The sequence below is a fragment of the Arvicola amphibius genome, chromosome 2 (assembly GCF_903992535.2).
Source record: "Arvicola amphibius chromosome 2, mArvAmp1.2, whole genome shotgun sequence".
In the NCBI taxonomy this organism is placed as follows: domain Eukaryota; kingdom Metazoa; phylum Chordata; class Mammalia; order Rodentia; family Cricetidae; genus Arvicola; species Arvicola amphibius.
The window spans coordinates 18,065,446-18,079,367 of record NC_052048.2 but is presented as its reverse complement, the minus strand read 5'-3'; the positions used below and the strand labels follow the sequence as shown (position 1 = coordinate 18,079,367).

At 39.6% G+C, this 13,922-nt stretch overlaps 1 protein-coding gene and 1 non-coding gene across 2 annotated transcripts; both read right to left on the bottom strand.

Annotated features, from left to right (window-relative positions):
- Positions 1 to 430: 430 nt before the first annotated feature.
- LOC119808526 lies at positions 431 to 534 on the bottom strand. The gene has a single exon (XR_005284463.1). It is a non-coding gene; the product is annotated as a U6 spliceosomal RNA (small nuclear RNA).
- Positions 535 to 1,050: 516 nt separating this feature from the next.
- On the bottom strand, positions 1,051 to 2,287 carry LOC121677071 (proline-rich proteoglycan 2-like). The gene is made up of 2 exons (XM_042054504.1): positions 2,224 to 2,287; positions 1,051 to 1,499 (listed from the first exon to the last, which is right to left on the bottom strand). Exons 1-2 carry the CDS (start codon positions 2,285 to 2,287, stop codon positions 1,051 to 1,053), a joined length of 513 nt encoding a protein of 170 aa, XP_041910438.1.
- Positions 2,288 to 13,922: the final 11,635 nt, after the last annotated feature.

Below are 13,922 nucleotides of genomic sequence, written 5' to 3'. Positions count from 1 at the left end.
TAAAATATAAACCGGTGAATAACGCATATGCATATAATCCCAGCACTTGAGAAGTAGAGGGAAGATGAATAGGAATTCAAGGGTACACTTGACCACATAGCAAGTTTGAAACCAGCCTGGTCTATATGAATCTTATAAAAAATACTCATTTAAACTGTAAGACATATTTATAAAGGTGGGTTGCTAAGACACATTTTGTACTAGTGAAACACAGAAACCAGCTTGAAAGGTCATTGACAGTATATTAAACTAACCAATGACAGAAAGTCACAGAATGTTACGATTCACTACTGCAAAAAACAAAACCAATAAAATATGAACACAAACATGCTGTCTCTATGAACTATTGTGGATGTTTTTTTTAAAAAATATAATTAATATAAGGGTACTATGCAGATAAAATATTTGTTTGTATATTTCATTTTCTTTTTGAAATATGGAATGCTTCATAAATTTGCATGTAACTCTTGTGCAGAGGTCAGGCTAATCTCCCCTGTATCATTCCAGTTTTTAGTATATGTGCTGCTAAAGCAAAGATCTGCTTGAATTTTTAATAAACTGTTGAAAGAATCAGTGGAAGTGTTTAAAAATGAAGAAGGTGAGGAGGAATGATGACTTATTCTTTTAAAAAGTTAGCCTGATGCCTTGACTTCTCATTTATTTATTTATTTTTTCTTATTCTGGGCATAGTAGGGGGGTTTCTGGCATGAGCAACAAGGCAACAGAATTTAAGAATAACATTGCACTTCTTCCATAAACAATATAACTCAAGTTGTCAAGCAGGTAAATGCATTGTTCCTCAAATATCACAATAACTTGAGCAGTATAAAAAACATTAATAATCTCCCTGTACCACCCCAGATTATCCAAATAATAATAGTAGTATAAAATAGTAGCATATCTAAATAATAGTAATAGTAATGAAAACCTAAACTATGTAATATAAATGTGTTTAAAGTTGAGTTATCACAGCTTGTGCTTGCAAAGCTATAAGAATTAAGATGCTGAATTAACAGTGAATTCAAATCCTACCTGATGATGTATCTTTAATTACTGAGGACCCTGGCCCTGGGAAGGTCCCTGAGGTCTGCCTCCCTGTTGGGATGGGCCTTGCTGGTTTCCAGGCTGGGGGCCTTGGTTCTGCTGTTGGCCTCCTTGTTGGGGTGGGCCTTGCTGGTTTCCAGGCTGAGGGCCTTGGTTCTGCTGAGGGCCTCCTTGTTGTGGTGGGCCTTGCTGGTTTCCAGGCCGAGGGCCTTGGTTCTGCTGAGGGCCTCCTTGTTGGGGTGGCCCTTGCTGGGGTGGGCCACGTTGGGGTGGGCCTTGCTGTGCTGGGCCTTGCTGTGGTGGGCCTTGCTGTGCTGGGCCTTGCTGTGGTGGGCCTCTCTGGGGTGGACCTGGCTGGGGTGGGCCTCGCTGGGGTGGGCCTTGTTGGGGTGGGCCTCTCTGGGGTGGACCTGGCCTAGGACCAAAACCTTGGCGTGGGGGACCGTGGGGGATTGCTGCAAAAGAGGATCCATGATTAGAATCTGAGATGCAGACTCATGTTCTTTATTTGGTACATCACAAGAAGTAGTAAGTTTAGTGCTGAAACAAATGCCCTCTTTCCTTTTATCAACAGCTCAATGATTATTACATCGTTCCTCTTACTCATTTGTAAGTCATCCTCATGATCATTCCCACCTAGTTTTTATAGAATTTTTCTGAGTACATGTATTGATGGTATCAAACATCAAATCTTTATGCTTGGAACTGGAATTTGAGGTCTTAGAAAACTAATTTTCCATGAACAAGACAGAAGCAAAAACATAGGATTTTAAAATTATTTGACTATCCTACCCAGAAATGTTCCTATGTCCTTTCTTCTGTTCTACATTCACTGCAGTAAGATTCCTGTTATTCGCTGACTAATTCATTACAGGAGATTCACAGTGGGTCTTTCTTCTGTGAACCTTCATGTTTGATCCTTCACAACACAGAGTGGTGACTCTAGAGATCCAGCCCTACCTTTTCAACCTCCTTTTCCAAGCCTTAATCAAGCATGGATTGCACATAACAACATTCAATTCCTTGGTTTGGTATGATGATTCGAACAAAATATTTTGGTACTGATTTTACATTTTTGCTTTTCTCCTAATCCTCTTCTCTCTCCCTGCATCTTCCAGGAGTGACATGTGATATGTTACCTAAAAGCAGATTCACTGAACAAACATCCATGTGTCTTACCTTCACTGAAGCTCTGAAGAGAGCTCAGGGCTAGCAAGGCTGCTGTGAACACGGTAACCAGCATCTTGGCGTCTCTGGAGTTTCTTCCAAGTCTGTGCTGCATGCAATGTGGTACCTGCCTTTATAAGACCCAGCAGAAGAATGGTGCCTTTGATCCCATCCTGGGTGACCTTATATTTGACAAAGTAGGAAATATTGCATCCTTGACTCCTCTTTGGGAGTTCTGCCAGCTAGTATAACATGAAGCATTGGCAGTGTGACTTGGATTAAGAGCAAATGAAGCATAGCTATGATGTTAGTACCTGTATTAAAATTTTGCCATTACATGAATTTCATTGTATTTGGTATGCAGTTCTTATATAAGGTTATGATAGTACTGACTGATAGTTTTGTAAACGTGAAGATGTTTAATATGTTTAGCTTTCATTTTCATTTGTAGATCACCAATTATACTGTAACTATGGGTGTGATATATAGCTGTATTTTCCATAGTATACAGGTCATGTATGTTTGGGTAAGATGCAATCCCTGCCACCTCATTTATTCAGATTCACAAAGACTATATAAAATCCCTGACATATTGTTTGAAATAGGGAACACTTGGAGCTTTACATTACCAAAATATTTTATTCTTTGGCTGTGTGAGATTTTGAGTGTGTGTGTGTGTGTGTGTGTGTGTGTGTGTGTGCATGTTTGCATGTGTGTGTATGTGTGCACTTCTTTACAGTCCTGCTAAAGTATGGACAGAGGACATCTTTGGATGCAGGTACTCAGATCCTTCTTTCTGTTCTGTATTTAGGATTAGGTATCTCATTGACCTTAAATCACCACGTTGAGAAACTGTTTGGCTTATCAGTCTCCAGGGATATAGGTAGTTCCATCTCCTACATCATCTTTATTGGAATTTTAGCAACATGTCCTTCTATACGGCTTTTTACTTGGATTCAGGAAAACAGAATATTGTTCTTATGGCCAGAAGAAAATTCCATTATTGATTGAGCCATCTCCTTAGCTCTTAAACATTCTAATCTTGTTAACAAAATTACTACCAAAAGTGGCATGGGATTTCTACAATGCTTAAGACAAATGCACAATTCCTTGACAAACCCATGCCATTTCATATTTCTGAGATTTCGACAATCAAATCCCTTTTCAGAATGTCCCATATAACTAGACTTATACCGTCTCACTTTTAGGAAATGTTTTCAGCCACTACCAGTAACCAATGACTGGCCATGATTATACAATAGAATTAAGTAATTGGCTATCAACTGCAAATTTAAATCATATTACATTTATGTTCTAACTTCTCATATGATCCTATGCTCCTTCTTAGAGTGCTCAACACTGAATATTTTCTCTGCTTCATGTTGATATTAATTTGATTCCAACATCTGTTTTATACTAAGCTACTAGGAGTTTGGAGTTATTTTCTTTTTCTTTTGTTTGTTTTGGGTTTTCTTTTTTCTTTTCTTCTTCTTCTTCTTCTTCTTCTTCTTCTTCTTCTTCTTCTTCTTCTTCTTCTTCTTCTTCTTCTTCTTCTTCTTCCTCTCTCTCTCTCTCTCTCTCTCTCTCTCTCTCTCTCTCTCTCTCTCTCTCTCTCTCTCTCTCTCTCTCTCTCTCTCTGTCCCTGTCTCTCTCTGTTTTTCAAGACAGGGTTTCTCTGACTAGCTTTGAAACCTGTCCTGGAACTTGCTTTGTAGACCAGGATGGTCTCAAACACAGAGAGGTCCACCTGTGTCTGCCTCCACAGTGCTGGGACTAAAGGTGTGTACCACCACTGTACAACCTGAACTACTGTAATTAGAAGTAAGTGCTTGAACATTTTTCCTTGTGGCATTTCTTACTGTCTAACTAGCGTTTTATTTTCAGATATTATAGGATTATATCTAAACACTCCAAATCCTTATTATTTCTATTCTTCAGTATGTTGCTCAATTTTTTATTTAAAATTTGGTTACAAAATGTCATCACGTTTCCAGACAACTGACCTTATATCCTTACTTCAATCTTTTTTTTTTTTCTTGGCTGTTACCAATAATAACTTGTAACCCCCAGGGAAATTATAACAAACTTCCATCTTTTGGGGACATGTGCATTATGTTTTCTAAACTATTTTTTGTTTGTGGGTGCTGACACCTTTGAGGGATGCTGAAAAAAAGCAGGACCATGGTTAATTCCTTCCTGGAATAGTCTATGAGGGTGAACCATCTCAGGTAGCAGCCTTAAAGCTATTCTTGATGCAGAATGCTGAGAAAGCTATAACAGATGTGCTCTGGGTTGTTGGATCACCTGAGCCATCTGTATTTATTGTTGTTTGATTCAATTTTTCTGAAAACATAAAAATTTTAAATGTAACGTACGTATCTGTACTAACATAAGTCTGGACTGTGTGTTTGCACAAGTTAGTTACAGATAATGTATTGTTTTATGTTTGGACTGTGTAAAATATACATTATTTGTCTTTGAAAGTTTTTCTAAGTTTACTTTTTTAAGTCTGTAGCCAGAATTTTTAAAGGGGTCTTCTGGATCAAACACAATTTTTTTTAACTCTAAATGAATCCACAGAGCCTTTTGGTTTTTATGGGGGGGGATACAAAAAACAGTCTCTTCCTCAAAGCAAAACACATTTTGACATCCATTTTTAATTAAAGACATTTTTCAAAGTATAGGTTGATTTAATCAAGCAGCCTTTGCCATCCAGTGTTTTTTAGCAGGTATTATTTATTCATCTGCAAACAAAAAAATTCAGACAATAAAATAATATATTAGATATGTACATATATGTATTTTATGTGGATTTTTTATTTATGTTATTTTATTATTTTTTGAAAAATCTTATTTTATTATTTTTAAACTCTTTATGATTATCTGCTCTTTTTCTTTTTTCTTAAGACTATGAACATATTAAACACATTGTAACCTGGTTGGAGGCTTTTTTATCTGGATCTGTAAACATTTTGTCCATGAGCAAAACTTAAATGACTGTACAACTCTGTTCATGGAATGATGGTGGTTGGTTCCTTACCCCAGAGCCAAAAAAACATAGGAATGCCAAATGTTTTATGCTTACACAGTGGAGGGAGGAATCCTGTAAATGCAGTTATTGTGGTCTCCCTAAATGCTTTTCAACTCTCCATCCTTAGAGTCAACTTGCATCAAATAATCATCAGTCTCTTGGTTTCTGCTTGAATTGTACACATGCCTCATTATAGAAGAAAAATGGCCTGACTGGTCCACGGCTGCTTTTGTGTAGACTGGTCTGCATTAGCATGCACACTAATGACTTCGCCTTGGGTCAACCTGGAGTCTTTCATCATGCTTGTAGATTACTGATGTGTGGATGCCTGATCCATAAAAATCTATAAAAGGAGACCAGCACCACAGACTCATTCACTGAATTCCATGGGACACAGTGTGTGTGTGTCGGGGGGAATGGTATAGGAAAGCATGATTTCTACAGTAAATGAGTCTGCAGCTACATGATTCACTATCCAGCCAACTCCCAATGTCTATGTTATTGACTGCACCTTTTTCTTCCCTCCATCAAGGTGTACAAGCAGGATCATGTGCGACATCTGGTGCTCAATAAGGGGTTCGTGGATTCTATACAGGCATTGATCTTGACCCCACTTAAATCAGGTTATATTTTTTTGATGCTTGTGGCTGTTTTAGGGTCCAAATATTTGTGCTTTCTTGCTAGAAGTATGTCGATTAGGTTGGTATAATTTTGCTTTTTTTTTATGAGTGCTTTTTCAAACTCCTCTTCATGACTGCAGTACATTACAATGTATCCTTCTTGATGACTTTTTAGGTGACTTGGCCCATGAATGTTTCATATCCTTGGTTCTCATGATGGTAAGCATGGAGATGCTTTTTTTCTCTTTCTCTCTTTATGTCTGTCTGGTACCCCTGGTGCACTAGGTAGGAACAGCTAGTACTGCTCTTGATTCATCAGGTGCCTCTATATAAGGGCTGATACTCCAGGAAATGAAACCCCATGATGCTCCCCAACTTTCCCATCTCATTCAGAGACACTGTGTAGACATACAACCATGGACTAATGAACCACAGAAGTCCTCCACTAAGTGTAAGACACTTGGATTCAACATATTTATTGTTTTATTTATGCCTCTCTTTGTTTAGTTGAGAGTTTGTTCTTGCCTGCCCTGCATTTCCTGACATTGAGAGAATAGGAAACTTACCCTCCCACTGAAAGAAACTTTCAGGTGAGGGCATTAAAATTAATATTGGTCAAAAGTGGCCTTAAGGTTAAGAATGGACTTCTTGAGGATTTAGGGGATGAAGTTGTGGGGTTGACACCCTGAATTTCTACTGAAAACACATGGGAGCCTGACCTCAGGATGGGCATGCACTTTCTTGATCAAAAGCATGAGGTTAGCTCAAGAGTGACTTCCTCTGTTTCCTTTGTCCCAACCCTACTAGCCATCATTTCCATTAATAGCCCCCCACCGGAGGAAGGAATAGCTGCTCTCAATAAGCATTGTCAGCAACAGGCCAGTGTTAACCTCTCTATTACTTTAAAACCATATACTGCAGAGGCCCCTTACTCCTCAGAGGAGGAAGAGTCAGATCACTCATGCCAAGCAGTGCCTCCCAAACCTATGTTCTGTTGACAGTGGTTTCTGTCCTGCCCAATCACACAGGTGTTCATTCCCAAAGAAACACACAGATGTCTACATTAATCATAAACTGGTTGGACTATTAGCACAGGATACTTATTAACTAATTCTCACATCTTAAATTAGATCATTATTCTTGTCTGTATTAGCCACGTGGGTTGGTACCTTTTATTAGCAAGGCATTCTGGGTGACAAGTGCAGACTGAACCTTTCTCTTATCAGAATTCTCCTGTTCTGGTCACTCTATTCTTCCTGCCTAGCTACTGGCCAATCAGCATTTTATTAAACTACAAGTAACAAATTTTTATGGGGTACAATACCATTGTCCCAAAGCAATGTTCAATCCTTCACACTCCTATTACAGCCTTCACTCCTCCACCAAAGTACCCAAGGCAGGAACATTGGTACCAAACCTAGAACAACATATAGCCCATGGCATCCCACTCCACCTACTGCTTTCTCAGTTTGTGTTACAGCATCTTCCTTGGCCACCCAAATCTCAGAAGATTGTCTAACCATGTATTTCCTTGTTAAATATGGGATCGAATACAGTCAACCATCCATGCGTGCAACACTTATGAATATTCTTTTGTTCAGAAAGCTGTTACAAAATTTTTCCCAGACTCTCCCTACTTTGAACAAGTCCATCAAGAATGGGTTATGCAATTACAAACCATGATGCCTGGTACCATCTTTTTCAGGCTATTTTGGAGCCTGTGGTCTTCCTTAATTGGCACTCATCTTATGATGATCAGGTGGAGCCACAGGACCATCTTAACCTTTACTATGGGATTGATACCACCTTAGATATTCTCACCAGGTGTGGTCAAAATATTGATTCAGTGTCTAAATCCAGCACTTGCCAGTATGCTTATTTCTAGTAAGTCTCAGACCTGTCATTTAAGTCCCCCAAGACATGCACTCCTCATGACACTTCTGTTTATTTCTGCAAGTTTGCTCAGTTATCTGGGGAGTTATTCCTCACAAAAGTCACTGAGGTGGTGGAACATGTGGTAGATCTGGGCTCAACCTGAGAAATGTTGACTATACAGTTGACATGAGAAGGGCTTAGTGCACCTCTCTAGGATGTTTGCCATAAGAATGAAATCCATAAATGGATGCTGACCACCAGGGTCCTTGACTCTGATTCTGGCCCAATTGCTGCCCTGACTGTCTTCATCAATGCCCTTTTGTCAGACAGTCGATCATCTTCTGATGGATGGGGCGTTTCTGCTGTGCTAGACGAATCATGCTTGGGCAGTGATAAGTCCAGCCACCTATGGAATGACTTCCCTAACTCTTGTCTAAACACATATTCTTTCAGATACAACAAAGGCTTTCATGAGCTAACAACTATTGTTCACAGCCCTTGGACAACCCTGTTACTTTAAACTCCTATTGGTACATCCCTCAGCCTCACCAGTTAAAGGGAATGATCCCATCCCCATGGTATTCTGGACCCTGCCTATTTTTCTTCACTCCCTTATGAGGACCATATATCTGGATAAACAACCCATTAAAGGGTTAATGGACAAGAAAGTGAATGTTACCATCCTCACAGAGACTGAAGCTCTCCTGTTTCCCCACTGGAAGTTTCGGACTGGCACCTCCATCAGCCAGGTGGGCAGACAACAGTACTCCCATGCCTCCATATGGCTTGTCCACTGGAAGCATCTTGCAACCAGGGCTCCTTTGCCTTCAAAGTAGCTAATGTCCCTTATAACATTTGTGGGAGGGACATTTTGGAAGACATCAGAGTCATCCTATCCATGGATTATCATACATCTTTTGATGACATCATGACTCCTGACAAAATTGCCTCTCGGGATGCATATCATCTCATTCTCCAACAGAACAGCATCCCTTATTCTAGAGATCATTTCCCACATAGAGACCAAGAAAAACTTATTACCAGATTTTATACCCCTTTCCTGGCTTTCTAATGGTGATGTCTGTGTAGAACAGTGACCCACCAATGAACCCAAATTATGGGCACTTAAAGAGTTAATAAAAGAACAATTACGCATTTGGAGTCATTCACCAGTAGACACAATATCCCATTTTTGTCATCCAAAAGAAGTCAGGCCATTACCAATTCTTCTAAGACCTGCATGCAAGTAATGATCAAATGGGAAATATGGGGACAATACCCCTTTCATACCATATTTTTGTGTTCAATATTAAGCATGGTTTCTTTCAAATACCCCTGGTGCCTGTGGGCAAATGCTGCTTTGCTTTTACAGTTTGGGAACCTAATATGAAAAAAGACACCAATGAACTATACTACCTGAGGGCGTGAAAAATAGTTCCACTATCTGCCAAATATATGTCTCAAAGTTCCTACAAAAAAATTCCAGAGGAAGTCCTTTTCATCCTTTAAATGGATGATATCTTTATTTCACATTCTAAAATCACCTACCTATAATGGGTGTCTCAAGCTCTTTTGAGAAACCTAGTTTCTCTATAAATTTCCACGTTGCCCCTGAAAAGATAGAGTCCCCCCTTACACATTCTTGGGGTTCTCTCTTATTCAGAAGATTTGGCTATTAACTTTCAGATTGACCTCCCAAGACTACTATCTGCTTGTTGAACATCAACACCTATGTGGTATGGTTAAAAAACTCAAGCTGTTCCTTTTAATCCTGGCCCATGAGATAAGCCATCTCTTTTCCTTGTTGGAGGGTCCCATATGTCCCTTTGTCAGGATTCAGCTAGCACCCAATGCTCTTTGGGTTCTAAACAAGGTTCTCTCCCTCTTGCCCTCCTCCTCCTTGGGTAGACATGACCCCAAAGAGCCCCTCTTGGCTATCATGTTGGGGATACACTCTGGCTTCTTGGGGACTCTGTGCCAACCAGGGCCCCTAATATAGATTCATTAGGCAATTCCTGACCTTCACAAGCTCACTTCAAATTCTGAACAAGCTTTTTGCCTTGGCTTAAAGGGCATTGGCTCACAGGACTTACAACCATGAGTCTGACAAGATTATTCTCCCATCCTCCCTCTGCTATTATCAAACTCTCTGGTAAGACTCTATCAGTTTTCAATAAGTTGTTGCTGATTACCCTGGTGCTATAGACAGTCACCTCCCACAAGATAATCTCTGCTATGTCCTCACTCCCTATTGAAATAAAACCCAATATCACCACCTATCCTATTCTGTCAGTATTCTCTGAGCATCCATGGTCTTCTCAGATTCAAAAAATGTAGGTATTTTGAATACAATGGTACTAAAGATGTGTTCCACAACATTCTCAATCTGGGTTCTCCTGTTCTCATTACATTATTTTTACTTCCTGTCTGGTTTTCCCACCAATACTTTCTGTTTGGCCAATCAGCATTTTATTTAAAACATGATTGACAAATTACAGACAATTTTCCTGCACCATTACCCCCTCTTGAAAAAAAAGGAAAATATCCATAGTCCATTTTTGGGGAATGTGGGCATAGTATTTTAGACTACTTCCAGCTGGTTGGGGGCGCTGATAATTTTATGGGGACCTTTTTTGGATGGAGAACTCAGACATCTGGGCCATCTATTCCTGTAGGAGACTTCTCAGGTGGTCTTTCTTGATCAAATTGGATTTTTTTAACTCTGATTTAATCCACAGCATCTTATTTTTTGTGGATCCTTGCACACATAGTACTCCTTAACAGAACTGTAGTAAACCCTCACAGTCTTTTATGAAATGCAATCTGGCAAATGGATATCACCCACTAACACCTCATTTGGCGATCTCTGCTCTTTCCATGTACTTTTGGTCACTTGCTCTTTCTTATCCTGTGCCATTGCCCTGTTATAGGAAAAGGCTTCCCTGTTATTAAGTCTGCAATGTTGGTCATCGGTGTGCCCTGGGACCTAAAATCCAATGATGGCAATGATGCCTAAAGTTCCCAGCGATTTAATGGATTCATCCCTTCCTGGAAGATAAATCATACATTTGGCATTATTTCAACCCTCAGGGTCAAGTGCCAGTGTTGAAAGAACAAATAGAACTCTCAGAGATCTTCTGGCCAAGGTCACTTCAACAAATGCTAAACATGACCCTCATTTGGTCTTGATTGAGACCCTGTTTCATTTAAATTTCCTTGCATTTGATGAGAAGGGTCTCAGTCCAGCTTATGAGAATTAGGTGTTCCTGCCCCATAGGACACCCTTTTCTCTGGTTTAATGGTAAGACCCTATCATTCTTCAATGGCAAAAGCCTTCCCTGATATTAACACGAAGGCAATGATATGCATGTGTTTCCTCCCACCAATTCTATAATGCTTCCTTTACTCCCTCATATCAGGCCTGTGCTTCCATGCTAACCTGGTTGATACCATACTTGGAAATTGGTATCTATGTGGCCTAGCCAGTAGTTTGGACCTTTGACCCCTGGCCTTGATTTGAGGGGGTTGTGATTTTATTGGTACCCTTCTTCATACCATAACTTCAGGAGAAAGAACTAAAGTCCTTTTGGTTATTGCTACACAAATTGCTAATGTGTCTTGGGGCCCCACCCCATCTTGCATTCATCCCCTCTTATGGATGCCTTCACTCGGGATATTGCTATATTGCTAATCATTATCCTTAAGTGTTTGCTACAGCATCTGTCCATACTCCTGGTTATCATAGTACTTGAACATCCAGAATATGTCCCTCCTTGTGAGGCAGTTCAGGCTTCACTCAAAGAGATCCATAAGGCTTCCATTTGATGGCCACCCCTCTAATCTTGGTATGTTTTCCAGCATAGTCACCTTTTGAGAACCAGTAGTCAGTGATCAGTAAGGACTTGTATGACAAGCCAACCTAAAACAGGCAAAATTTATTATGCTGAGTGCTCTACAATGTGAGAATAACTTGGCTTAGGACTAGAACTTCAACTTTCACTGATCTGACACAAAATTAAATAAAATGGTGGATATGTAAGAGGAAAACAGTCTGAAGACCTGATCAGGCTGGGGCCATCCTTAGGTAGACTGGCAAGCATTAGTATGTACACTAATGGCTTCCCCTTGGGTTAACCTGGCATCTTTCACAGTATATTGAGAGAGTTGTCACTGGGTTGCCTGATCCATGGAACCAATAGGAGGAGGCCAGGACCACAGATTCCTTCAATGAAGCCTGTGATATGCAAGGTGGGCCAGTTTATAGGGGAGCCTGATTGCCACAATCAACAAGTCTGCAGCTACATGCTTTCCTACTCACCCAACTCCTAATGACCACATTATTGATTCCACAACTTTTCACCTCCTCCTCCAAGGAGTGTCCAAGAAGGGTTGCTCACAAGATCCAATCACTGCTCTCCCAGTTAAAACTTTGTCACATAAGAAAATGAACAGATTTCTGTGGACTCTACTGGATGTGAAGTAAGTCTTAACTAAATCCACAGAGAAGAAATTTAGAGAGCAAACAATCAATTTTATCAGTTTAAGGTCTTGAGAAAGACTAATTTACAGAGAGGAAAGCCTGTCCTTGAAGGCTCATTGGAGAAGAAGTTCCCACTTGAAAAACCCAGTATTGAATAGGGTGTGAATAATTTCATAAATTTTAAATTTAGTAAACTCCTGTCAAAAGAGAAGCAGACAGTAGTGAACTGGCACAGATGTTACAGAGATATGCAAGTACTTTCATTTGAAGTAGAGACTATTGTCTCCACCTGAGAGATCTCCAGATACAAAGAGAACTTTTAAAAGTGGACGTGTTTCTGCTGTGTACCCGTTGTAAGACAGCCTACCTCAGTCTGACTTCACCAAGGCATTTTAAGAATGCTGTTGCACTGTGTCTTCACCATTATGAGACAATGCCTAAAACAAGTCATAAGAAAACAAATCTTTTTGAGAGAAAAAAATCAAATCCCTATGTATTTTCCACTTTTCTTGCCCTTATTTGAAGAACTATATATTCAAAGTTCTCGCATCTGGAATCAGGGTTTTCAGACTTTTACAGAACTAGCCAGCTGGGAATCCACTGATGAGTTTGCCTCCTGTGGATGAGACCCTGTCCTATGAATTAAACTCCACTGCTCTTCAGTAAGACAATGGAAGAAAAACTAGTATTGGCTGTACAGGTCTTCTGGCCTTTAAAAAAATGAAACTGAACAATTCACATAGCCCCAAAGTTTACATTTTGAGGTCATTGTCCTCATTTGCTGCATAGTTGCTTAAAGCTTGTTTAATATTGTAATATGAAGCCTTAGTCTTTAAGTTATACAGGTATTAAGTATTATAGGTCAATACTCATCATGTTTGTCATACTTATAGTTATACTAATCAGGTTCTTTAGATATGTAGAGACTGTATCCTGCATAGATAGGTAATCATCAAACACTTCAAAGAACTGTAGAATATGACATTTAAATAACTTAAGGGTTTTTTTGACATGAGACATGATTTCTCCTGGCATCATCAATCTATTCCCGAGAGAATGTTGAACACCTAAGTCACTTCACTTGGAGCCCATGCCTTGACCACTATCAAAATATAGAATGTCCAGACTGACAAGCAGGATACAAGAAAAAAGATTGCCAAATCTTGCCAAGACAGAATAAGACAGTTTTGAAATTCTTCCTGCCTCTGAAAATGGTCTGTCCATTACTCTAGGCCTCAGCCAAAGTTGGTTGCTCTAATGTTGCAAATGAAACTTTTGGTGTTTCTGGTTGTTTCTGTCATTTCTTCCAACTTTTGAAGCTGCTTAATTGCACTTCCTGCCTACTCAGTAATATTATCTCCTTTCTCAGGCCTTCAGTGGGCTTAAAGTTACTTTACCCTTATGATTTAGCCAAGCCATTTCTAATCCAAGATATAGACTCCTTAGGGTAAAACGTTATTAAAACATTTAGTATATGTTTCTTGATTAATTTTGTTTATGCTGATTGTAATTCTAATTTTTATACTTGATATTTCTTATTGTATATAGTTTTATATTGGGTTTGGAACTCTCTTATTTAGACAAAAGGAGAAGTTAATGGGAAACCTTCAGTCAATGGCCTTTGAGAGGTTGGAGTAGGTTTGGGTGTGGCTTGTGTACCAAAAAGCCATGGTCTCAAGTGCTCACGCCTCTTTTTCCTGCATGC

What these genes read in the sequence shown, in the direction of transcription:
- LOC121677071 (XM_042054504.1), bottom strand. Translation starts at nt 2,287, where the DNA reads ATGCTGGTTACCGTGTTCACAGCAGCCTTGCTAGCCCTGAGCTCTCTT. An exon ending in TCTTCAGAGCTTCAGTGAAG is followed by an intron (nt 1,500 to 2,223) that starts GTAAGACACATG and finishes CCTCTTTTGCAG; the next exon opens with CAATCCCCCACGGTCCCCCA.